General features: G+C 36.8%; 2 protein-coding genes across 5 annotated transcripts; one reads left to right on the top strand and one right to left on the bottom strand.

Annotated features, from left to right (window-relative positions):
• Positions 246-5,859, bottom strand: LOC18591461 (beta-galactosidase 5). Its single transcript, XM_018125757.1, has 18 exons — positions 5,288-5,859; positions 5,103-5,198; positions 4,882-4,994; positions 4,628-4,694; positions 4,327-4,419; positions 4,005-4,148; positions 3,812-3,900; positions 3,605-3,710; positions 3,420-3,507; positions 3,037-3,155; positions 2,764-2,928; positions 2,480-2,658; positions 1,731-1,840; positions 1,514-1,623; positions 1,232-1,339; positions 1,021-1,134; positions 709-911; positions 246-620 (listed from the first exon to the last, which is right to left on the bottom strand). The coding sequence occupies exons 1-18, from the start codon at positions 5,456-5,458 to the stop codon at positions 509-511; spliced, it is 2,187 nt and encodes a 728-aa protein (XP_017981246.1). The 5' UTR covers positions 5,459-5,859; the 3' UTR covers positions 246-508.
• On the top strand, positions 10,368-18,345 carry LOC18591459 (jacalin-related lectin 3). 4 transcript variants are annotated; one of them, XM_007017585.2, is made up of 9 exons: positions 13,417-13,537; positions 13,729-13,860; positions 13,951-15,712; positions 15,795-16,004; positions 16,196-16,657; positions 16,736-16,972; positions 17,078-17,446; positions 17,536-17,754; positions 17,828-18,345. In XM_007017585.2, the coding sequence occupies exons 3-9, from the start codon at positions 15,710-15,712 to the stop codon at positions 18,122-18,124; spliced, it is 1,797 nt and encodes a 598-aa protein (XP_007017647.2). In that variant the 5' UTR covers positions 13,417-13,537; positions 13,729-13,860; positions 13,951-15,709; the 3' UTR covers positions 18,125-18,345. The 4 variants fall into 4 exon arrangements, 2 of the variants coding, with proteins under 2 accessions (XP_017981485.1, XP_007017647.2); XM_018125996.1 differs by lacking the exons at positions 13,417-13,537; positions 13,729-13,860; positions 13,951-15,712 and adding an exon at positions 10,393-12,436 and having other exon boundaries at positions 15,804-16,004; XR_001929085.1 differs by lacking the exons at positions 15,795-16,004; positions 16,196-16,657; positions 16,736-16,972; ... (1 more) ...; positions 17,536-17,754; positions 17,828-18,345 and adding an exon at positions 10,368-13,313 and having other exon boundaries at positions 13,951-14,309.

The raw sequence follows: 24,858 nt of genomic DNA, 5'->3' as shown, positions 1-24,858 counted from the left end.
TTGAACCTCGTGCGACTTTAAATTTTGAAAATAAGAGCTTAAGTAAGCCGGACTGGTCCGGCAGCTTTTGTGCCTTGTCCAGCACCTTCGGCAGGTTCGGGGGTTGGTCGGCAACTCGTGGGTTGTGCTGTGACACTTTGCACATGATATGCTTCCAGCCTAAGTTCTAGTTAGTATCATATTAGTAAAACCAAGAATGGCAATTGCACTTGCACAATTGGACAGCCGGGTGTCAGTAGCAAACCTTTGCATCACTAAGCAAATGATGATTCATTTCTTGAAAGCAGGAAAGGAGAAAAAAATGGGATTTCATACCTAGATATCAACTGGCTGGCCTGTCATCACTTATCACCCATTTACTTCACAGAGCATTCATCCAGATGACTGCCTAATTCTGAAACCTTTACAATTTAAAACAATAGTGAAATAACATTTAGACAATTGAAACTGAAATAGCTTCTCCACCCATATCTTTGCTCTTTGTTAATTTTCTCCTTCTCAGCTATGTTTATAAAACTGATCTCCTCACAAGAGATACTTTCGATGCATCCCCACCAAGTTCTTCAAAGACTACCAACAAATTTCTTGTTGGCTTTAGCCATGATCTTGGAACGTGATACCTGAAAATTTAAAGATATAAAGAATTGAGATTAAGAGTTTCAGTCCATTGAAAGCCTAGTCATTTATGGAGTTCTGCGAGAGTGATACCATCTTTGAGTTGGCTGGCCACAACCACTCTGGCACTTTGTAGGTCGGAATGTCCCTGAGTAACCACAAGCACCGCAGTCACCCTTTGCATAAGCCATCCAATATCTTCCTAAGCTCTGTCCATTGATCCATACTTGACCCTTTCCCATACTCCGCATATCCAAAGCCAGTGGTTCATCACCTCCTGGGGCATTGAAATATGCCTGCAATATCCAAGCCAAAATTTAGACACCATCTAAAAGAAAGGGACAAAAAATCGAAAATCCGCTTATTCATCCCATTTGCATTTCCCTGCCCCTTCAGCTTTTCTACCTTGTACCATGCCATAGACTGCCGACTGCGTGTAGCTAGTGAACCTCGAATCCATTCAGCCGATGAGGCTCGATCTGGAGAGACCAAATTCATCGCTTCTCCTTGTAAGCCAACCTGTTTAGGAGTAGTTCTGTGAGCCTAACTAACTTCTTCTGGCATTTTGTAATGCATCATCGAATAGTTTTTGCAGATGAATGCAAGTTTGCCAAACCTGGTATGACCATTTCTGCCACGTCAAGTCTTTCTTTCCTTGGTCAAGGCCATGCAAGAAAACACCTAGAATCCCTGTTTTCCATGTCTCGTAATGCAGTCCAACGTTCTGCAACACCACCATAAATTTGTATCAGTAATTAAAGTTTTGGTTGGGACAAGTTCAGTTCACTTGCTTCTGTCCCATCCTAATAGACCCATAGGGTAAAGGAAATGCATGAGGAAATTGTAAATGTGGTAGATAACAGTTGCATCCAAATAAGCATGGTCAAAAGCAACTAACCGGTAATCCAACGGCTACGCTGACAAGTGCAATGCGATTTGTCCCAGCACGTAGGTTCACTGGACCTGTGAATGTGAAACTCCTGTCTTCCCTAGTTCCAAAGGCTGACCCTGTGATTTTATCATATCACTTAGTATGACTAAACAATGCAAATATCAAAATTCATTGTTATCAATATGTAATGCACACTTCAATTATGAGTAAATCCATAACATACCTGAGAACTGGCCGTTGATGAAGACATGAAGAGCATGGCCAGCTGAATCCACATTGAGAGTGGGCTTTTGTCCTCCTCGCAGAAATGATTCTGATGGACTAATGTCAACACTGGAATGAAATTAAGACAAGAAGAAATTATTAGGTTATTGCTTCGACCACTTTAATTTACATATTTCTATGGTTACTGCCTTGTGCACTATAGACTATGTGAAGAGATATAGATACAAGCAGCAGAAGTATTTGTGTCTGACAACTTCTACATGTAAAATGAATTAAACTGTATATACCAAATATCAAGTGGCGGTTGGCTATGGATTATCTCTAGTTTCCTCCTCTCTCTGTCCGGTTCGGTCTCATACATGTAATATGATTTAAAATGAAGATACCAAATATCTAGTGGCGGTTGGCTATGGATTATCTATGGTTTCCTCCTCTCTCTGTCCAGTTCAGTGTCAAGATCCCCAGAAAATTCATTGGAACAGAGATATGAGGGTAGTGAAATGCATCAATTACATTGCTGCAAATTGCATTGTCCAGATTGAGCTTTTTCACGAAATTTGCAGACCTTTCTGAGTAAGTCCATCTATACTAATGATGTTCTGTCATGATACCTTCAAATCTTTTTTAGTGCTAGTACTGAACTTCACGGATAGTTAAAGAAAGTATGAGGTTTCTTGATGAATGTCAAGTTGCTATTCAACAATTTGGTAAAAGGAATTTAAAGGGTATTAAAATGCAGTGCCTAACCTGGTTGTGTACCACAGATAGTCACTAGTATCTCTGGTAACATTCATCTGCTCCAAGAGTCCGGGAGCTGTGATTCTTGAACTTTCCCCTAGAGAAGAAATGTCTTCATCATAAGTCTCCCATGAGAACATCATGGAGTTCGTTGGCAACATTTGGATATGTGAAGTTTTAGTTCCAACCTTGATGTACATTGAACAATTATATAAGTATTTTCATAGGAATATCAAATGATTTAATGAAAAAGGCCTTAACTACAATAAAATAGGGCCTCTGGGTTTACTTACTATTGCAGTGTTAAACACCGCGTTTCTGCAATCAGGAAGGATGCTAATAGACCAAGGGGGCAAGTTGTAGTGCCTGTTATTAAACAGTACCCTAGCAGCAGATTTTGTATGGAAATTAGATAGAAAAGCTGCACAGCTTCCTTGCCTTGAAGAGAATACATGGGCCTGAAAAGATGATTATTATTAACATCATCAGTGGAAAGTGTTGTTTAAAAGCAAAACTATCCTACTGCCAATGGATAATAAGAATAATGATAGAAAGAAAAAGCATACTTGCTGATAGGTTCCCAAGGAAGTAACAGTAGGATCTGAGGAAACTAAAGCATGTTCACATAGCTTAATAGCCCGATGAAGCTCCTGCAGATGACCATATTTAGGCTGCCGGATTAAACCTAAGCAAGGTGAACTTATTAGTTGCAACTCAGACTTCAAAGACTAAACCCTTGCATTGTATTGCTACATTTACAAAGTTAATATCTATGAGAACATAGCGAGGAAGAAATGGAAATGAGAAGATTGAGAGCAGGAAAGATCCGTGGGTTAATCAATTACTCCTGTCAAATTCTGATAAGGCGTGCTTTAGATTGTGAAAGCATTCAAAGAATTTCACAAGTTCATGATTTTCATTATAACGAGAATGAACTCAGTTTTCTCACCATATTCATCAATTGGAGCATCATAGTCATAACTGGTTGTAATAAATGGTCCTCCAGCAGTCCGTCCAAAGTTGGTTCCTCCATGGTACTATCAAAAGCAAATGGAGCATAAGCTGTAGGCTTAAACTTGTGGCTGGTACCATGAGTCGTTTCAATTATAAACCACAATAAACAAGGTAACTAACCATATAGTAATTAATATATGAGCCACCGTTTTGTATGAAACGAGCAACTGCAAATGCCAAGTCTTGAACTGGGCGCTGGTGAATTGTGCCACCAAATTCTGTAAACCTTCTCCGTATTGGGGAAGCAATTATCAGATATACAAATAAGCATATGAACTTCACATTCCTTATATCAAATTCTCAAGGATTGGCGAAGAAAGTACTCACCAGCCGCTCCAAGCCTCAGTCCACATTTTAGGCTTGTAAGGTTTGTTGGGAGAGAATGCATCACAGTAAAAGCCATTACATGCATTTATCTGCATCCAAGATGTGAAGGAAAACAGAGTCAGGGTCTTCTGAGACAACATGAAATTCAACAAAGATGAAAACTAAGGGAAGGAAAGAGAGTGAGACAGTTTACCACAGGGTCTGGGGCGTCATCTTCCTTGCACATCACCCATGGGACTCCTGTATCCAGTCCAACAGCCATTTTTGCAGCCCAATTAATGTATGCATGACCAGCCGCTCCAAGTGCCTTACTCTCAGGTCCATACTCATTCTCAATCTGCACAAATGAGATGGTGTACAAGTTGAGACCAAAGCTTTCACCTGTTATTGGCGTCTTAGGCTCTTAGCCATCCTTCCAGCTCTTCTCTTTTCGAAAACCAAATCTTAGCCAATTTGAGCAAATCAGAATTCCCAAAACTAGAAATCATAAAGGCCAAATATGGAGAATCTCATACCTGAGAGAGGATGATGGGGCCACCCTGTGATGCAAAGAGCTTTTCATTCTTCATCATTTGGACAATTTTCTGGGTAAATCCTTGCATTGCCCTCTGTAGGAAACAAAACAAAAGAAAAAAATTAGAAATTTTCTTAAAAAGCCTATTGGCTTTATGACTTTCTGCACTCTTTTTTCTTCCTCTTTCTTCTTCAAATTGAAAGGGCCCCCTTTCTAGCTTTCCTTTGGATTTTTCCATTTTTGTAAAGAAATTCAAAGCACCGACAGAACTGATAAAAATGAACTAATATGTTTAGAAACACCTTGAAGGGCTCATTATCTGTTCTGAAGCTGATACCAGGAACATACTTTAGCCAAACAGGAAAGCCTCTGTAGCAGAAAGAAAATGTAAACCACTCAAATCCAGGAAGCAGGAAATAAAATTCTTTCAAAAAAATTAATTAAATTAAATTAAAATACATCTCATATCAAAATATTTACTCTGGAACATGTTAAGAAGGTTAAACAATTTTCATTTTTAACTGAAAAAGGCAAAGAGAATAAAGATAGTAACTACCCAAAATTCCACTCTGCACAAACATACGGTCCAATGCGAAGATGAACATATAGTCCCAACTTTTGTACTGTCTTAATGAACCGTACCAGGTCGTATCTCCCTTCGAAATTATACTGCACCATCCGAATAATTGAATAAAGAATGCATAACCAGAAGTAAAGAGAAAAAAAAAAAAAAAACACAGAATTCAAAGATGACCCAGTTGAGATCTAAGAAAGTACATTGCCAGGAGAAAGTTCATGACCATTCCAGAAGACATAGGTGTCTATGACATCCAAGCCTCCATCTTTAGCCTTCTTTATAAGATCCTCCCACATCTACATCCAAAAAAAAAAAAACAACCCAAAGAATTAGCCTTTTTCTTTTTCAAGGGGAAAATAAGAGAAAAAGAGTGAAAGGCAATCACCTCAGGGGTGCTTCTGGGATAATGAATGGAGCCGGAGATGAGGATTCTCCTTTGTCCATTGATGACAATAGCTTTCTTATCATAGGTAATGCTACACTGGATCAGTTTAGAACACACTAACAAACCTGTGATGAACCAAATCAACAGCTTGGAAATCGAGCTAGTTTCCATTTTACCTTACTGCTTAACTTGGAGGGAAATTTTGAAAAATAAAAAAATAAAAAAACAAAGAAAAGAAGTCGAAATGGTGAAGTGAGAGAGAAGTTGGTTTGGTAAGACACTGATCTGCTACTCTGGAACTAGCATTGTTCTCTTTTAGATACTGCTTCACAGTTCACAACGTCACAATAACAGTTCAGAGGCTTTGCTGTTTTTATATGTCCTTGGTTACATGCTTGTTACTTCCATTTAAGAAGCCTTGGAAGAGTTCTATTCATTTTTCAGGCATTAAAATATTGGAGAAAGGAAATTTGTAGTACAACTAAAAAAGAAAAAGTTGGAGCTTTAATGGAAGTAAAAGCAGTCCAAAACCATTATTAAACTTTGACACGGCAAAGAGACAACAAGGACAAGGAGAAGGAGAAGGAGAAGGAGAAGAAAAATAAAATAAAACAAACAGTGGCTGTACGGATATGGGTGCTAACTCAGTTGCATGCTGGACCCTAAACTCTGTACAATTTATGCTTCAATCCTCAGGTTTTGAAATTCAGAATTTTGGAACTAGTAAATGTGCTTACTGTTCACGAGATAGCTATTGTTCTGTTCATTGATTGCAGTGAAGATTCACGAGAATTCACCCTTTTGATGTTTACCACTGCTGCTAAGTAAACAAAAGACAAAAACCCTTTCTTCCATATATACTGGAGAGCTGCTATCATTGATTGTGATGAATGAAACTTGAATTCCAAGTGAAGTTAAAAGAGTATGAGAACTGCAAATTAATTACTTAGCAATGTAATCCTTCTAATGTAATGCATTCCCCTGATCCCACTTTGGCCCATACTCTGAAAAAAGAAAATTTCCTACCCAGTGTGATATATCATAATACCCCGTTTGCCTTGGGCCAATGTCTCGCGTATGCATGTGCAAATCATTTTCTGTCTTATTTTCCTTTTCAGGCTCCCTTTTGGATAATGCAATATCTCTACCATACTTTTAAATTAAATATGATCGTGACCATTGGAAAATATTATATTGTTTTTGTCTAAAATGTGCAGCAGAGCAGGCTCGTCATTGCCCAGTAGGGTTTTGTGACAACCCCATTTGCCATGTGATGTGTCTCGTCCAGTTATCTAATTCGGATTAAGAATCTAATCTTAATTAAACCATATTGTCAAGAGGATATTTGAGGATAAAAAATCGATTAAAATAACTTGATTTTCTTTTAGTATTACAGACTACTCATTTACGAATTATCATGTTCCGAACACGGATCAAAGACAAGTTATGATAATTTTTATTTCGGTGAAAAGATAGACATTTATATCTTTGCCCATGATATGTTGTCCATTCTTTTGGAACAATTCAAGATCAAAGAAAGGGGAAAATGTTCCGATCTATTGCATTTTGAGCTGTACTGCTGGAACTGCATAATAAATATAACCTTAAGCTTGTTTGGTATGACTTTTTTAAATTTAAAAATAATTATGAAATTTTTATGAAAAATAATAACTTTTAAAATTAAGTTAAAATTGTTCTTTTTATAAGTTAAAATTTTTATTAAAATTATCATAGAAAGTATTTTTTTAGAAGGTAATATTGTAATTATTTTTAACAAATGAGGATATTTTTGAAATAAAAATAAAAATTCTCTTGTATTTTTAAAAGAAGAGAAGAAAAAGTTCCTCATACGAGCTTTTCGTGAAGCTTTTTTTTTTAATTTTATTCTTTAAAAAAGTTATCTTTTTTTAATAGCTTCTCAAAATTTATATTTAGTGTCCGTTTGACCTAATTTATTTTTAACTTATCTACTGCTTAAAAGTAAAAGCTGAGCCAAATAGAATTTTGTGAAAAGCTCTTAAAAAATAACTTTTTTTAAAGAATAAAATCTTAAAAAAAAAAGTTAAAAAAAAGCTCCAATTAGGAGCTTTCTTTTTTAAAAAAAAAAACACGTCAGCTTATCAGGAAAGTTATTTTTTTTCAAAAAAAATCCTCTCTCAAAAAATACTCTTTCCCTCTCTCCCTATTGATCTCCCTCTCATCTCTCCCTTTTTTTGTTTACAAAAATTAAAAAAATCATAACTGCATCCAAGTATTTTTTTTTTGTTTTGTTTTTCATTTTTTTATCATTCTTTTTGCTTGGGTTTTGGAAACTCTCTTTATTATTTGATATGACAATTATGTGATATTTATTTGTTCTTAACTTTTTGTTGTGTATATAATATTTATTGATTATGATTGAAGTCAAGTAAGTCAACAGTTGTTGAAATAAATTAGATGAAAATTGACTTTCAAACCCTGAATGATATTTTTTTTAGTCCTTTTTGTCACAAAGTTGATACTATTAGACATGATCATATAGCTTGATCCAAATCTCTAATCTCTTTCAAATTATTTTATATTTATTCTTTTTTGTTTTAGTTTTAAACCAAGTTTTAATATTTCATAAAAAAATTACAATTTGTTAAGGATTCAAGGTAATTTTTTTTTTTTTAGAAATTTATTTATTAAATATCATTTATGGTAATTTTAACAAAAATTAGAGTTTATATAAATTGTTTTGTCAAATAACTTGTCTATAAAAAAAAGTTTATAAAAAGTAAATTTATCAAACAGTTTTAACTTAATTTTAAAAGTTATTATTTTTCGTAAGAGCTTTATAATAGTTTTTAAATTAAAAAAAAACAAACCAAACATGCTCTTAGCTTTACTTTTACTTTTAAAAAGTAAATAAATTGAAAAAAAAAAAAAAAAAAACAAACAAACACCTTGTCGTCTTCTTTACTTCTTCTCCATCTTCTCTGCTTTCTTTTTTCCCTTATTCCTCCCCTTATTAAAGAAGAATCTTGACCCAACACAGTTAGCTTAAAGCATAAGAAAAATATGAAGGACCAATGTTTTAGGTTAAGACAGGTTTAGTTAAAGCAATGTGGATTGGTTGATTCATGACCACCTTCCTTCCCACGTGCACCGTCTCTCGTGCAATTTCTTAAAAAATGTAAAAACATTTTACTTCTGTCGTCTACCATATTTCAAAGGGAAAGGAAGAAACGTTGGCCATGTAGGCGTAGCACAACCCTAAGACATCGGGTCCTTGTCTGAACGTGTTCAAACGCCATTACATACACAGCAAATATCGGGTGCATGTTGATGTACAGATTCAATATATTATTAATAAACTAAATATTATAATTTTATTAAAAAATACAAGTAAAATTTCTTAAAAATTAACTCTTAAATTTTTAAGTTAGTGGGTTTTGGCAACTATTTAGCATCATAAAGTATTGTTAAGTATAATATAGTATAGTATTTAATGTCACCTAATTTTGTATTTTGGTGTATGGTTGTTACATGATTCTTCACCTAAACGAATTTAAAATATCAAGGCAATGAACAATTAATTATATCCAACTCATCATGCATTTACACTGCTTTTCAAAAAAAAATCATGCATTTACACTGAAACGGTCAATTTCTCTTAATCATTTTTTTCCTTAATTACTTACTGATTTTGGGTTTTTTTTTCCCTTTTAACCAAACATTTCCATCTCTATTTTGTGTATTCCAAGTGTGGGAAAGAGACTAAGATTTGATTGAGAGAGAGAGATTGATGTTTGAACCATCATCTTCATTATTGAAAAAGGTAAAGGCAACAAAGGATGAGTGGAAGATATGGGGAAGTTGACGACGTTAATCAAAGTCTTAATTTTGTATTTAATCAATCAATCAATCATTCAATGAGATGGTGATGATATGGGAGAATTTGGAGATAGGGTGTGGGGTCCGTTAATCAATGGGGCACCGTTTGTTTTCTCTCCATTCTCAAGGCATCAGGTTTCGTGCCGCTAGATCTCCGTTCCGTTTACGTCGGTGCAGGCAACGTATCCAAGAAACTATATTTGTCATTTGAAATATTTGTCTATAGACAATCGCAAATCATCACAGCACAGCCTTTCCAAGTAATTTGCTTACAGCTTACCGCGATTCTTGGATCACGTGAAGTACGTTTTAGGCATCATGCCCTTCCAAAGGGTTACCCGCTTTGGCCAATTGGTTGTCTCTCTTCTTAATGAGTCTCAAATACAGTTGCGAGGGGACCTTTTGTTGACATATAGGGTACTCATGTGAAACATATTCAAATTTAATATTTAATAAAGTGACCAATTAATTCGTTGGATTTTAAAATTTTACTTATTTTGATATTTTAATTGTCGAAATCAATAATAATCAAAATCAGCTTATTTTGTTATTTTTAATTATTAATAATATTTATATATAAATATATTTAAAAAATTTTAATAAATGTTTGACTAATTAAATTTAAATAAATCGTTTTCTTTTAAATTATTAATATTCTTAAAACTCAGTAATGGTTTTTTGAACTATTTGGGTTTAAAGCATTTCAAAGCTTATCCTTTTTAGTAGTCATTTGACAGGTTTTACATGTGTCACGTGCTATGATGCTCACCATAGGTTCACATAGGTTGTTGCTCTTTAATTCGCTACCAGCCTGGCTCGAGTTGCATCTGAGTCATTTGCCTTAAAAGCTGCTGAGTTGGCTTTTAATTGTGTGGATTTTCCTGTTCATGGTGAGCACACCCAGTGCACATATCATGCTTACGTGAGCACTTGGTTGCAGTGATGGAAACATGAGGCCGACAACAGAGGAAAATGTTATGAATTGGGCCTGGGTTAAGATCTCGTTGGGCCTCAATAAGGGTCACTAAATAAGGCCCTCCGGGTTTTTCCAAGCCCAGTGATATCCATTAGATTGGGGATTTTGGGGCCGGCATTTAACCCTTTTGTAGTCAGACGTGGCAGCATTTGTTGCACCAGACTCAGTATTCCAACGTGGCTCTGTCCCATTGGAACATGACATCAATCATAGAGGAGCCGGTTTGCAGAGGATTACCCCAGCCGGACATGGCCTTCCCCTTCCACACACCCCTCTGCAAATTGCAATCTTTCAATCCATCCATTATCTGTCGTCACTCCCAAAAAATGAAAAATAATTAAGAGAAAGAGAGAAAAAAAAAAAGGCAGAGGGAGAGAGAGGCAGAGATTATTCAGAAATTAGTTAAAAAAATGGAGAATCTGATGATTCCTTGTACTTCGAAACCTCCTGTAATAATCCCAACAAAACATGAAAACTTGTCTGAATTTTCTCAAACCCCAACGAAACTCGCATTTTCTAACACCAAAAAGACCAACAACCCAAAAATCAGCGATTCCCATTTAAATTACCTGTCCAGAAACGGCCGCCTAACTGAAGCTATAACCGCTCTTGATTCCATTGCCCAAAGTGGGTCCCAGGTAAGAGCCAACACCTTCATTAATTTACTCCAAGCTTGCATTGATTTCGGTTCTCTTGAACTTGGTCGAAAACTCCATGCCCGAGTCCATCTAGTTAAAGAGAGTGACCCCTTCGTTGAAACGAAGCTTGTTAGCATGTATGCGAAATGCGGGTCTTTTGTCGATGCACGTAAAGTGTTTGATAAGATGAAGGAAAGGAACTTGTACGCGTGGTCTGCTATGATTGGTGCGTGCTCCAGAGAGTTGAGGTGGAAGGAAGTTGTAGAACTTTTCTTTTTGATGATGGAAGATGGTGTTTTGCCTGACGAAATTTTGTTTCCGAAATTTTTGCAAGCTTGTGCTAACTGTGGGGATGTTAGGACGGGGAGATTGTTGCATTCTTTAGTAATTAGATTGGGGATGGTTTGTTTTGCGCGTGTTAGTAATTCGGTTTTAGCTGTATATGCAAAGTGTGGGAAATTGAGTTCAGCGAGGAGGTTTTTCGAGAACATGAATGAGAGGGATATAGTGACTTGGAATTCAATGATATTGGCGTATTGTCAGAAGGGTGAGAATGATGAAGCTTATGGATTGTTTTATGGGATGTGGAAAGATGGGATTCAACCGTGTTTAGTTACATGGAATATATTGATTAATAGTTATAATCAGTTAGGGCAATGTGATGTGGCAATGGGGTTGATGAAGGAGATGGAGATTTCTAGGATAATTCCTGATGTGTTTACTTGGACTTCTATGATCTCGGGGCTTGCTCAAAATGGTAGGAGGTGGCAGGCGTTGTGTTTGTTCAAGGAGATGCTACTGGCTGGGATCAAGCCTAACGGTGTTACTATCACAAGTGCAGTTTCTGCTTGTGCATCCTTGAGAGTATTAAATATGGGGCGGGAAATTCATTCTATCGCTCTTAAGAAGGGTATAATTGATAATGTACTTGTTGGTAACTCCCTTATTGACATGTATGCTAAGTGTGGGGAACTGGAAGCTGCAAGGCAAGTCTTTGATAAGATTGAAGAGAGAGATGTTTATACTTGGAACTCAATGGTTGCAGGATATTGCCAAGCTGGGTACTGTGGGAAGGCTTATGAACTCTTTATGAAAATGCGAGAATCAGATCTGAAACCTAATGTCATTACATGGAATACAATGATCTCAGGATACATACAAAATGGAGATGAGGATCGTGCCATGGATCTTTTTCAACGGATGGAACAGGATGGGAAGATTAGGAGAAATACAGCATCCTGGAATGCTTTTATTGCTGGTTATGTGCAACTTGGGGAAATAGACAAGGCATTTGGAGTTTTTCGACAAATGCAGTCTTGCTCTGTCAGTTCAAATTCAGTGACTATATTGAGTATCTTGCCTGGTTGTGCAAATTTAGTTGCTGCGAAAAAGGTAAAAGAGATCCATGGTTGTGTTTTGCGCCGGAATTTAGAGTTTGTACTCTCTATTTCAAATTCTCTAATTGACACTTATGCCAAATCAGGTAATATATTATATTCTAGAATCATATTTGATGGAATGTCAACTCGAGATATAATTTCCTGGAACTCAATAATAGGAGGTTATGTTTTACATGGTTGTTCTGATGCTGCCCTCGATCTTTTCAATCAGATGAGAAAGTTGGGACTTAAACCTAATAGAGGTACCTTTCTAAGTATTATCCTTGCACATGGTATTGCTGGAATGGTAGATGAGGGAAAGCAAATTTTCTCTAGCATCAGTGACAACTATGAGATTATACCCGCCGTAGAACATTATGCAGCTATGATAGATGTCTATGGCCGCTCTGGTCGGCTTGGAGAAGCAGTGGAGTTTATTGAAGATATGCCTATAGAACCCGACTCCTCTGTTTGGACTTCCTTGCTAACTGCCTCTAGGATTCATAGGGATATTGCTTTGGCTGTCCTTGCAGGGGAAAGGTTACTTGACTTGGAACCAGCAAATATTTTGATTAACCGAGTAATGTTTCAGATATATGTGTTGTCTGGGAAATTGGATGACCCTTTAAAAGTGAGAAAGCTTGAAAAAGAGAACATATTAAGAAGATCTCTTGGGCACAGCTGGATTGAAGTTAGAAATACAGTGCACAAATTTGTTACTGGTGATCAGTCTAAGCCATGTGCAGACCTTTTGTATTCATGGGTGAAAAGCATAGCAAGAGAAGTGAACATACATGATCATCATGGTCGGTTTTTCTTAGAGGAAGAAGAGAAAGAGGAAACTGGTGGTGTCCATAGTGAAAAACTTACTTTAGCTTTTGCCTTAATTGGCTTACCTTATTCCCCTCGAAGTATAAGGATTGTTAAAAACACTAGGATGTGTAGTAACTGTCACTTAACTGCTAAGTATATCTCCTTGAAATTTGGGTGTGAGATATATCTGAGTGACCGAAAGTGCTTCCACCATTTTAAGAATGGACAATGTTCTTGTGGAGACTATTGGTAGAGTACTCATGCTGGATATAGGAATTATTTGCATAGATCATCTTCTAAGAAAGCACAAAAACTCTCTTGGAAACTACAACAACCTTTCTTCTCTGTGCTAGAGCACACAGGTAAAAAAGTTGCACTCAGTATGGCTCTTTAGATTACTTGACTTTATCTTACCATGTATAAAAAAATTGTATATCTTTAAGTATATATAAATAATTTGTTCAGCTATTCCAAGAAGCTGTATGCTGCTGATTTAGTGGGATGCTGGCTGCTGGAGTTCAATTTATTACACTCAAGAGTAGCTAAAGATGAGCTATTCTTCACACCATCCGAGTCCTGTTGGCAGGTAATGACATAAAGCATTTACAGTTTTTGCCAGTATACATAGCAACTTTTGTGTAATTCATTTCCAGAATAGATATTCTTTTTGCATGCTATTGGTGTATCTCTATGTTGAAATCCTTTTCTTGTTCTTCTTACTTGGAAGTCCTTAAAGCCAACCACATTTACTTAAAATCTATAGTATTACTTTGGCAGAAGCTTCAGAAAGTCGTGCAAGAACTTGGAACTTAAACTGAGTTACTAGCCGCATAGTTTGCTCCAGTTTGATTTCAACACTGAAGCATATCTTTGTATGCTGGCTCTTGCCCACTGTTTACATCTTTACTGGTACTGCTCAGTGTGCACTTGTCTGCTTTAATTAACAGAGAGAATGCTTTCTGTGTTGGGTTAAATGACACCTTATTGTTGTTTGAACAGGAAACTTCTGATTGTCCCTTGCATTAGGCCTTGCCAATTTTAGCATCTGTCACAAAGCACATCAGGTTTTCTACCAGTGCTTATATTAACAAGGAATTATATCTTTTCTTGAGCAAGCTCAATGAAGGTACTTGTCAAGATGATGGATCTTTGCGAGATTCAATGTAAGCCTGAAAATTCCAATGAAATATGGACAAGGTTGTGCTACCTGCATTTCGGTTTTGAACTTCAGCTCAATTGAATTTTGTATGGACATTCACTTATCTTGTCCACAATCAAGAATAAATTTACAACTGTAATTTCCTGAAAATAATCTTTTACAGGGTCTGAATTGTTAATAAATTTCCTACCTTAGAATACCTTAATTTGTGTGGATGCACCTCTGAGATTTTAATTAGATAACTACAAAGGATTCACCACCGAGAAGACACATGAAAAATGTCTAGATAATGGTTTCGGTCAGTTTTGTTTTTCTACGTCTACCTAGTCATTTTGCTGTTTCCTCTGGTTCTACATATTTGACCGCCAACTGTTAACCTTGAAGGGAGTTTAAACTTTAAATAATCAATCCAGTCCTGAGATTTACAGCCTTGCTAGTTCTACCACTGCTGTTGCAGAAATGGACGTGGGGGTTTTCAGTTGAACTGCAGCTAACCTGCCTGCGTGGAATTTTTTTAAGGCCCTAAACATATTGGAATTGGACAATAATTCCAAACCTTCTGAATGTGTAAATCCTAAATATCTCTGCAATGCTGCATGTTCACAATAGTCAGATAAAACATAGTGTAATTTTTACTAAAATTTCGACGATGATCTTGAAGGATGAGCTTAGCTTGAAGGTTTGCTTGTTCCCAATCCCACCACATCTCACCACATCAAAAGGTGTTCTCTCGATGGCCTTCCTAGGCATGCTTTTAGATTATATAATCATGAAAAGTTTTCCCCCATCCCAGACAAAACATTCCAGGAATATTTTGCTGCCTTTTTTTTTTTTCTTTTCTGCAGAGATGAGAAAGTATCCCCTGATAGAATCGGAATCTGGAAGAGAGTTGGTGACAGCCAGCTACTTGAGCCAATGATAAGATGCCATCAGAATTGCTTCCAATTTGATCGAATCACCTTCGCAAAAGTTGAAAGCTCCCAAGGATAAGCATAGTATACCATCTTCTGAAAAAGAATCAGCCATGAATTGAATGCAATGGCTTGATCATATATGCAGCAGAAACCCACAGCTGAACCATTGAAAAGCACATACAGACGTCCATAGATGAGGTAAATCGATTCGGTACATGAAGATATGCATCACGAATGACTTCAAAAGAATTGCATTTAAGAAGATTCTGTTTACCCTGAAAGGGTTAGTTATGAAAAGTTCAACTTTTTGGCTAGTAGACAGTGGGGAATAGCTGATCTTCAATGCCCTTTACTGGGAAAATTTATGATTCTCCACGTACAATTTCTCAGAAATTTCACAATCAAAAACGGTGGAACATTTGTTAGCAGAAGATAAGAGCTCTATTCCGGACTCTGTGTTTTGGGTGGATCCGATTCCTTTCCTTTAAATTGTTTCCCTTCAAAGTGGAAAACGGAATAAGCTTCTTCTGCACAGTTTAAAAACTTCATTTTAATATTCAACTGACCCTTTTTTGTGCTCATAAATTCAAATCTCATCTCAGTTACTCATTGCGGTTCTAAAACCAACTTCTTACGCCTGCGCTGGTCACCTTAATTTGGCAACACTTTGCTCCTTGGTTGAGAAATGGTAACTGTTGATTCGGCTTTACTATTTGTTTTTCAGTTTATTGATATTCTGGTTGGTTAATTCTCCTTGATGATGTTGCCAGAGTCTTGAGGACGATAACAAACCGATATCAGTTGGGCCATGGGGAGGCCAAGGCGGGTCTTCTTGGGATGATGGAGTATACTTCACAGTAAGGCAACTGGTGATAGCTCATGGATCGGGCATTGACTCTATCCAGATTGAGTATGATAATAAAGGGAACTCTATTTGGTCAAAGAAGCATGGGGGAGGTGGAGGATCTATGACAGATAAGGTTAGTTTCAAAATGACACAGTGCAAAATTAGGCTGATTGCAGTATGCTATAATTCTTTTAGCGTTTCCTTTATTAAATTCTGTTCTGAAGTCAAGGATTGAATGGTAGATCTTCTTGTAATTTGTTATATCTAGCGTTGACAACAAAATTCACTTAACTGATATTCCTTGTGTAATCTAAATTCTTTTAGGTCAAACTTGATTACCCAGATGAGTTTCTTACTTCAGTTCATGGATACTATGGTATCCTACATGAACGAGGACCAATTCTTGTTCGATCTCTCACTTTCTTTAGCAACAGGAAAGCATATGGACCCTATGGTATTGAACAAGGAACTAGTTTTTCAATGACCAGGGGCAAGATTGTTGGATTTCATGGCAGGTGTGGATGCTTTTTGGATGCAATCGGAACCCATTCAAAGCCTTTCTCAAAACTGAACCCCTCAAAGACTATCGTTCATGCCCAAAGTTTTGTTGCGGATGGGGCTGAGAAAGTTGGCTATTCATTGATTCAAGGAAGTGTTGGAGAGAAGTACGATATAGTTCTTGCTGTAAGACAGAGGGATGCATATGGGAATCCCCTGCCAAGGCAGCTCTCAAGGCAATCTTCTAGTAGCTCTGATGATTCAAGTGATGTAGAAACCAGAAGCAAGGTAAGAAAGAAATCTACTCCTTGTTTTCCCTTCTATATGCGCGATATTAATTTCTTCATGTTTGTTGCATTGTTTGAGGTTTCATTTCGGACTCCTGAGAAAGTGCCTTCAAAACTACCAGAAGGTGTGCTATCTTATGGACCCTGGGGTGGCAATGGTGGAGCCAAGTTTGATGATGGAACCTACACCGGTATAAGGCAAATTACTTTATCACGCAACGTTGGAATTGTGTGGATAAAGGCTTGCTATGATCGTGATGGGCAAGCAGTATGGGGAAGCAAACATGGAGGGACTGGAGGATTCAAAACTGACAGGGTAAGTCTAGCCTTCTCTCATAGAATTCATGTCAATATCTGTTAGCCAAATCGAGACGCAATTTCACTTACTGTTTCTTATGGACTTCTGTTGCATTATCCGCAGATAATCTTTGATTATCCATCAGAAATTTTGACACACATCACAGGAACCTTCGGGCCTTTAATGTACATGGGGCCTAATGTGATCAAGTCACTTACATTCCACACCAACAAAGGAAAGCATGGGCCATATGGAGATGAACAAGGACCCTCTTTCACGAACAAAATGAATGAAGGCAGGATCATTGGATTCCATGGCAGAGAGGGTTTATTCCTGGATGCTGTTGGTGTATACGTAATGGAAGGGAAAGTACCACCTCCGAGGCCATCTATTTCCCAAGCAATCATCCAAAGTGAAAGGTCTATAGCTGAGATAGACAATTCTCCATGGTCTAACAAACTGGTACTAGCAAGGAGAGGACCAGTTGAAGAGGTAATTCTTATGTTTCATCCTAATTATGCATCATTATATTCCACAAAGCTCGAGAATTAAATATGTTTTATTTGGATTAATTGGCTCAGGTTGCTTGTGGTGTGGTAAAAGAACCAGCACCGTGCGGACCTGGTCCCTGGGGAGGGGAGGGAGGGAGACCATGGGACGATGGAGTATTTTCAGGGATTAAGCAAATATTTGTCACCAAATCTGAAGCTATTTGCTCAATACAGATCGAGTATGATCGAAATGGACAATCTGTTTGGTCTGTAAAACATGGAGGTCATGGAGGAACCACCACACATCGGGTACGTAACATATTACTAATAACCATATTTAAACCTAGGCTTTTAATTACTGACCATGATCTTGATTTCGCAGGTGAAATTGGATCACCCGCACGAGGTACTCATTTGCATATCTGGCTATTATGGCCCCATAAACAATGAAGAGAAGTCCAAAGTTGTCAGGTCATTAACATTTTATAGCAGCAGAGGCAAGTATGGTCCATTTGGTGAAGAGATAGGCACATATTTCACTTCAACCACAACAGAAGGGAAGGTGGTGGGATTCCATGGCAGGAACAGCTCTTACTTGGATGCTATCGGGGTCCACATGCAGCATTGGCTAGGAAATCAAAGAACCTCAAGGATGTCTCTCTTCAAAATTTTCAGTTGATTGGTGTTTTTCTGGTATAGTAATGAAGATAAAATTGGTACATCAATCGCTATTTTGATTCACATTGGCTCTAGGAATAACTTGCTCAATCCAGTTCCAGGCTCATTCTGGTCCTATTTGTTTGAGGCATTGCTTGTACCCTCTAGTCTGAGTTGATCAGATATATGATAAGATATGCTAAATGTTTGTTAAATAACTAGAATTTTCCAAAATTATTACTAGTGGTAATTTGATCTAACATATGCATAAACACTAAGACAGACCCAAGGAAATGATAACACTCAGGGAAGAGAAGGGAGCTGCCAGTTTCTAGTACATAGCGGCTATGGGCCTGTTGGGCTCCAATCATGACCTCGTCACTGATGCCTTAAGGCATGATTTCATGGCTTCAAAGTTCAAACAAAGCCTGTAATCAGCTAGAGATGTCTGTGAGGACTGAGGAGTGAGGACCAATGAGACTACTCAAAATGGACCTTGAAAGATACTATTAATTAGTATGTATAAAATTCCTGTCCATATCTACAGCTTGCTCTAGCTGTTTTCCAAAAGAAAAAAACACAGAAACAGACAGACATAATCTTCCGCAATCTTTGCTTTTGTTACATCACCATCTTAATTACAATGAATAGTCTTTAATCATCCATGATTAACAAGCCCTGCAGGAACTGTGTTATGCAGATTAAAGAGCAAAGTTAATTATTACTCAACTACAAAACCATTTTTAGACTAAATACTCGTAATCATATCACAGAGATTAATTACATCATTCGCTGCGTTTGCCTCTATCATCCAATAACAAATAATTTAAAAAGATTTACTCTAGTTTGTCATTGTTTCGACCATATGCAAATTATGTTATCTGGTCCATATAAAGCCGAGACATCTATACATAACATTTCAAATCAATAATTAAGGACTAATTGAGGTTTGATATGAACCCAAAGAATATTGTTAGTGAACACAATCGATAATACACAGCTACGTTGAAGGTGGAACCCATGTAAGATTTCCCAAAGGGGGGAGCCACCAACAGATATCTTTCCACTAGTATTAATATAATTTTCCATTGAAAGGCACTATATTCATCGTGCATCAATCAGCATTGAATACATAAATTTTGGGTCTATTAATTTCTAAAATGCTTTCAAAATTCCTTTGCCAAATTAAAGAAACAGAGGGTCCCGTTTTATAAAGAAGGATAATAAATTAAAGAGGCTTCCAAGTGAATAATTAAGGGCCTTGATGATCAGTGGTAGTTGCATGGAAGGCGTATATAGAGAAAAGCAATGCTTAGGGTCTACACCCTTTTCTTTTTTCCTTCTTTGAGTGCAAAAATTTGCCACAAAATCTAGAAATCTGGCAAAAATAATTAAGTAAAGAAATGGAACTTCTGACATAGATTGCAAGTCGCCAAAAGCATATTTAACAAGAACGAAGCGGACAATGGAAAATGGAAAACTCACTACAAAAATATAATTGCGATTGGGTAGACCTAAGTGAATAATTAAAGTGGGTGGCAGATTCCATGGTGTTCCTAAGGAAAACTAGGGATCAAGAACCATGAAAACGATGAAGGGGTGGAGGGGGGGACCCATCTTCTCTAGACAATGATGTGGCAACAATATCATCGGTTCTCGTACTATTATCCCCCTTAATAATGGACCAAGATTTTGTGTTAGATTTTATTCCTGTTGGCCTACCCATTTTTTTCATGCACGAGGCAGCACACCACATTCAGATTTCACATTTTGAGTTAGGGTTTTTATTCGTTGCTATGCATAGACATGTTATGGACGTGTCCAATAAGCTACAAATCTGTACGTTAATGTCATAACAATGAACAATTTGCAGCCATGTAGCTACTTCTCACAGTTTTGCATTAAAAACTAAAATAAAGGGGTACTGTCATTACAATATTGGGGTATGCATGAATCTCTAAGGGTTTTAGAAAGAAACAATTAATGCCAACTATATAAATGGGTTTGGTATAGAGAAAGGCAAAATCATAGATTGTTAGTATCATCCCTTTAAAGTTGCCCCCAATTTGAATTTTCTACAAGCAAAGCCTTGCTTGTCTGAGTCATTTATTAGGGATGATGAGGGTGTGATTAATGCACTAGCTAGGTTACATCTTCAACTTGCTTGGCTGTGTTTTTAGACATTTATGGTTTTTGCAAGCTAGCACTCTTAACACCGGAACCACATTAATTAGATTTCATGGTAGGGTAATGAAATTAGGTGTTCACACCAGATCACAATCATACGTTCAAACAGGACCGCCATTGAATGCCTTCGATGTGGTGAGTTATTCAAAGAAGTTAAGCAGGCATTTTCCCCATTTTCACCTACTAGCTAGCAAATCCATGGTCAAGTTACAATGCATGTACATGAATTTTCACTCCCCTTGGAGTACATGCATCTTCTCAATCCTTTCTTGTTGGTTTTCCAAAGAAGGAAATTTATAAAGAGCTTTTGTCATCTCAGTTTTCTTTTGCCAGCAAAGAAGCTCTGCCATACGCATTCATTCACCTGCTATACTTTGCTGAAAGAAAGGAGAGTTTCAAAGCAAATGATCATGTCAAATTTGAATAGGATACATAAGCATATTTCCAACTGTATGTGTGTATATATATATATATATTTATCAAATCCATTATCGATCCTTATCACGTCCAGCTGCAAGTTTTACTAAATATGGTCACATATGGGGTCGCTGTTGCAAATCACGCATGCTGTACGACCATGGAACCATGGTGGATTTGGATCAAATTGTGGCCCCTCTAAGGTGCTTGATATGCCAGAAGCTTTGCCAATTCCATGGTTAGGTTTGCTTGTGCTATCTAACTCTCTTCCATATGGACATTGCTATCAGCTCCAGTAGTGAATTTTGTCCATATGTACAGATACACAGTTGCAATGCTGCAGTCATAGTATATGGTATCTAACTGCATTTACCAAGGGATATATAACCATTTTAAGACAAGCAACAAAATCATATGGTTGGATTTGACATGATTTTATATATGTACTGCACCTTCTGTTTTCTGTTTGGTTTTTTTTTTTTTTTTCACAAGCCCGTGATGTGCATTAGGAATTGTAACACTACAAAAATATCATTCTTGTGCTGCAATTGCTTGCTAAAAATAAGAGTAACCTCCTTTAAATGGAAATGGGGGAAAAATGAAGAAGAAAACAAATGAGCTGGCTTCAATCCTCCAGCTCATTCCATTGGAAAAATAGTAATTTTTCAAGTATTTCTGAGTACAAAATAATTAGAAAGTTTTCACCTAGCTAGCCCTAATTCTCCCTCTTTCCACCAGCATATTTACTACATATAGTGTTAAAATAATGGCAGGTTTAGTAATTGATATTCTTCAATACTATTATTTAAACCAAGCTGCTTTCTAAAGAAAGCATAGTAGCATATGCATGATGCTTATATAATATAGATTTTATAGTAATGATAATGAAAACAATTGGGGTTTGAGCTGTAAATAGAAGAAAAGCAAGATTTCTCACTTCTCTCATAATATTCCCATGCACTTTTCTCCTTTTTCTAAAGGCTACCAATGGATCCCTAATCCCCTTAAGTGATCTTCTATGTATGGAGGGAGGGTCGTGACTTTGGTTTAGTACTCAAAATTATGGTCGAGACTAAGCCTACCTTATAAACCGGGGGAGAAAAAAAGATGAAAGAATCTAATCTAAGGAATAATTGGTGGCAGGTATCGAAAAAGAGGGATGAATTCTCTCTCTCTCTCTCTCTCTCTCTCTCACACACACACACACACACACGCATACCATTCAAACAGCAAAAAGAAAAGTGGGTTTGTTTTCTTCTTAATTCCATAGCTTTGTCTGCAAAGTGACAGTTGTGTAGGTCCATTTTCCATCGCCCACTGCATTGCGTTTCCAAAGAGAGAGAAGGGCTTTTCTCTTTATGATTTGTGGAAAGATGTGGGAATTAACTTAAAAGCAAGACAAGAGGATGATGATGATGATGATGTTATCCTAAAAGATTATCTTTCTGGTTTAATCAGCTGTTTACTAAGTGAAAAGATGTTCTCCAAAGGGGCAAAAAGGCCTTGGAATAAAACCTTGGGAGAAAGGCTCTCGAGTGGAAACAAGAAAAAAGAAACCGACCAGAGGCCAAAATTCCCGGTGTGTTTAGAGTTTCATCACTAGGAGAAACATAAACCAAAAAGTGACAAAAGCAAAGTCATATTATTGCCAAAGAGACAGAATGGAAAATGCCCTAACCTCGCCTTAATCATTGGTCAGTGCCGTTGCCATGGAATCAAAAGCATTTGGCACACCTCATGCTTCCTGCAAGTGGTATAGCTGTGCACTTGCATGCGCTTATAGCAATTTGTGGGACTAGATTGTAACTTGAAAATGATTGAACTTCCATTATAAATTTTGATTCTTTTGTTTAAATCAAAATTAAAATATATAAAAAAGGAGAAATCTAGAAGGATAAAAAAAAAGGGGGGTTATGGCCATCAAGAGGGAATTACAACCACACCCATTTGATCATTACCTCTAGATTATATACCTGAGAGATTCATTTTTCTGGCATATTTGAGTTTTCTCTCTCGACGTTATTACATAGATTGACATGCTTTTCCCACATATATACTTTTAAAATAAATAAAACAAATAAAATGGTTTATAAACCATACAAAATGCATTCATTGCACGTGCTGGCTGCTAGCAGAACTAATTAACAAAACAAACTGTTAATGCAGCAAGCATCCCCCATTTCCAGTTCATCTGTGGGCCATTTCATGTACCAAAACAATGCAGCAATTTTCCATATGATTTCGGCTCACCTTTGAGAAAAATTTTTCCCACACAAGTACGCTGCCAAACTCTTTCTTAATTAATTAAGTCTATCCATTTTGGTTTGTTGATTGAAACACAGTCAAATTTTGGTCATGGTCAAGATTGATATACTAATAGAGAAATAGAAATTTCAATTAAAAATTTTGCCCCATGATATTAAAAATTATTGGCATAACACTCTCAAACCCACCGAGCATTCCCTGCCCAATCAGGTTTTGTAGTTATTCAACCGACACAGATAAATAAATGGTGTTAGCTTTGGATTTTCCTCAGCACATCTATGTAAAAATGGTTACCATATAAATATAAATCTAGAGAGATAGATAGCCTTGGTTCTTGTATGAACTCATGAAATCTAAGGGCCAAAACAATGTTCTAATTGATTAACTGGTACATGTACTAGCTAGCATTATTGTTGTCTTTCAAACCCTAATAAATAATTTATATATATATAAAGATATCATTAATATTATAATACAAGCCAAATCTAGTGAACCCTGGGGTTCCCAAAAAGCCAAAGAGTACTCCTAGTCAAGTAAAACCTAATTGAGTTTGGCAGAGCCTAACAGCTAACAAGTTTGATCGTTTCTTCCCTTCTCTTTTCTGGGTTTGAATGTTAGAATTCAATAATGGAATTGAAAATACAATAAACAACAACGAAAAAAATGATGGATCGAGCAGAATTTCACATTGGAAAGTTGACAGATGAAGATGTGAGGCCACAAGAAACCAAAAGAGCGGAAGCAGGTAAATCTTTGGTGGCATCCATAACTATCAGCTCGTTACAATGAATATTGCATAGATCGTGACGTGTCATCGTTAGGTCTAATCCCATTGCTGGATGACTTTTTGTGGGTGTGGTTGTGAACTTTGCATGCCAGTCTCAAGCAATAAATAATTGTAAGTTTGGAAGAAGTACTACTCCTCCCTAGTAACAGTAAAATTACTTGAATAACAGGCAAGTACTGTGACTGGTCAATCTTAATTAATTATTAACAAGATTACAAAATATTATCATTACCTAAATCTTAAATAACACGATTACAAATCTAATATATTTCTCGAGATGCTAATGATTTAGCGGATTAACTTACAAAAATTGACATTTAATGTTTAGTTAATCTTTTGATATGAATTGATGGTTGCCTTTTGCAGTACATTTGATTCACTGGAAGACCTCTCTCCTTAATTAGGATGCTAGGGTCTTTGCCAAAACTAGAATGTATCACCAGAAACCCAGAGCTGGTTTCTTTTATTGTAATTTTTTGTTCTTCCTTCTTTCTTTAACTTTCCCTGGAAGGCAACAACTTGGTTGAGAGTGTTTTGGGTTTTCTGTAATAGGAGAGAGTATCGTTTTTGTGTATAGCATTGAGGAGGATGTGGAGCAACATAGAGATGTGTGGAATAGCTAGAGTCTCCTCTTTTAAGGAAAAGAATAGAAACCAAAGTTGAATTGAGACTGCTGCCCACTGCCCACTGCCCACTTGATAAAAAATGGACTTGACAGCAACTTTTTTTGTCCCTTAAGACAACATAGAATCTCTTCTTTCAGAGGTGACTGAAAGATTGAATCCTTCTAAAAGAATGATCAAATCTTTTATGAAAGATTTTGAAACCTTCACACACTTCTAACTTTTTCCCTTCCAATTTCCATGTGGTGGCTAATTTCAAAGGGTAATAATATTAACCTTTTTACTCATTTGTAGTACTAACAGTTTGGTCCATGCAAGTGACATTATTAAAAAACAAAACAAAAAAAAAGGGAGGTTTGAAAATTCCATCCTAATATTTATAATTAACTCCTAGCGTAGTCCACAAAAAAACATGTGCAATTTGTCCACATGATTCCTTTTTGTTTCAGTTGTGTCGCTCATGCCATGAAAAGTTCA

The sequence above is a fragment of the Theobroma cacao genome, chromosome 8, assembly GCF_000208745.1.
Source record: "Theobroma cacao cultivar B97-61/B2 chromosome 8, Criollo_cocoa_genome_V2, whole genome shotgun sequence".
Lineage (NCBI taxonomy): Eukaryota > Viridiplantae > Streptophyta > Magnoliopsida > Malvales > Malvaceae > Theobroma > Theobroma cacao.
Note: the sequence above shows the minus strand (reverse complement) of the source record. Positions and strands in the feature narration are given on the sequence as shown.

Coding starts and splice junctions, on each gene's coding strand:
- LOC18591461 (XM_018125757.1), bottom strand. CDS start 5,458: ATGGAAACTAGCTCGATTTCCAAGCTGTTGATTTGGTTCATCACAGGT. Junction 1,841..2,479: donor TATCTGTGGTACACAACCAG/GTTAGGCACTGC, acceptor ATTTCATTCCAG/TGTTGACATTAGTCCATCAG. Junction 912..1,020: donor AGTCTATGGCATGGTACAAG/GTAGAAAAGCTG, acceptor TGGATATTGCAG/GCATATTTCAATGCCCCAGG.
- LOC18591459 (XM_018125996.1), top strand. CDS start 10,532: ATGGAGAATCTGATGATTCCTTGTACTTCGAAACCTCCTGTAATAATC. Junction 12,437..15,803: donor TTATCCTTGCACATGGTATT/GCTGGAATGGTA, acceptor CAGAGTCTTGAG/GACGATAACAAACCGATATC. Junction 17,755..17,827: donor GAGGAACCACCACACATCGG/GTACGTAACATA, acceptor TTGATTTCGCAG/GTGAAATTGGATCACCCGCA.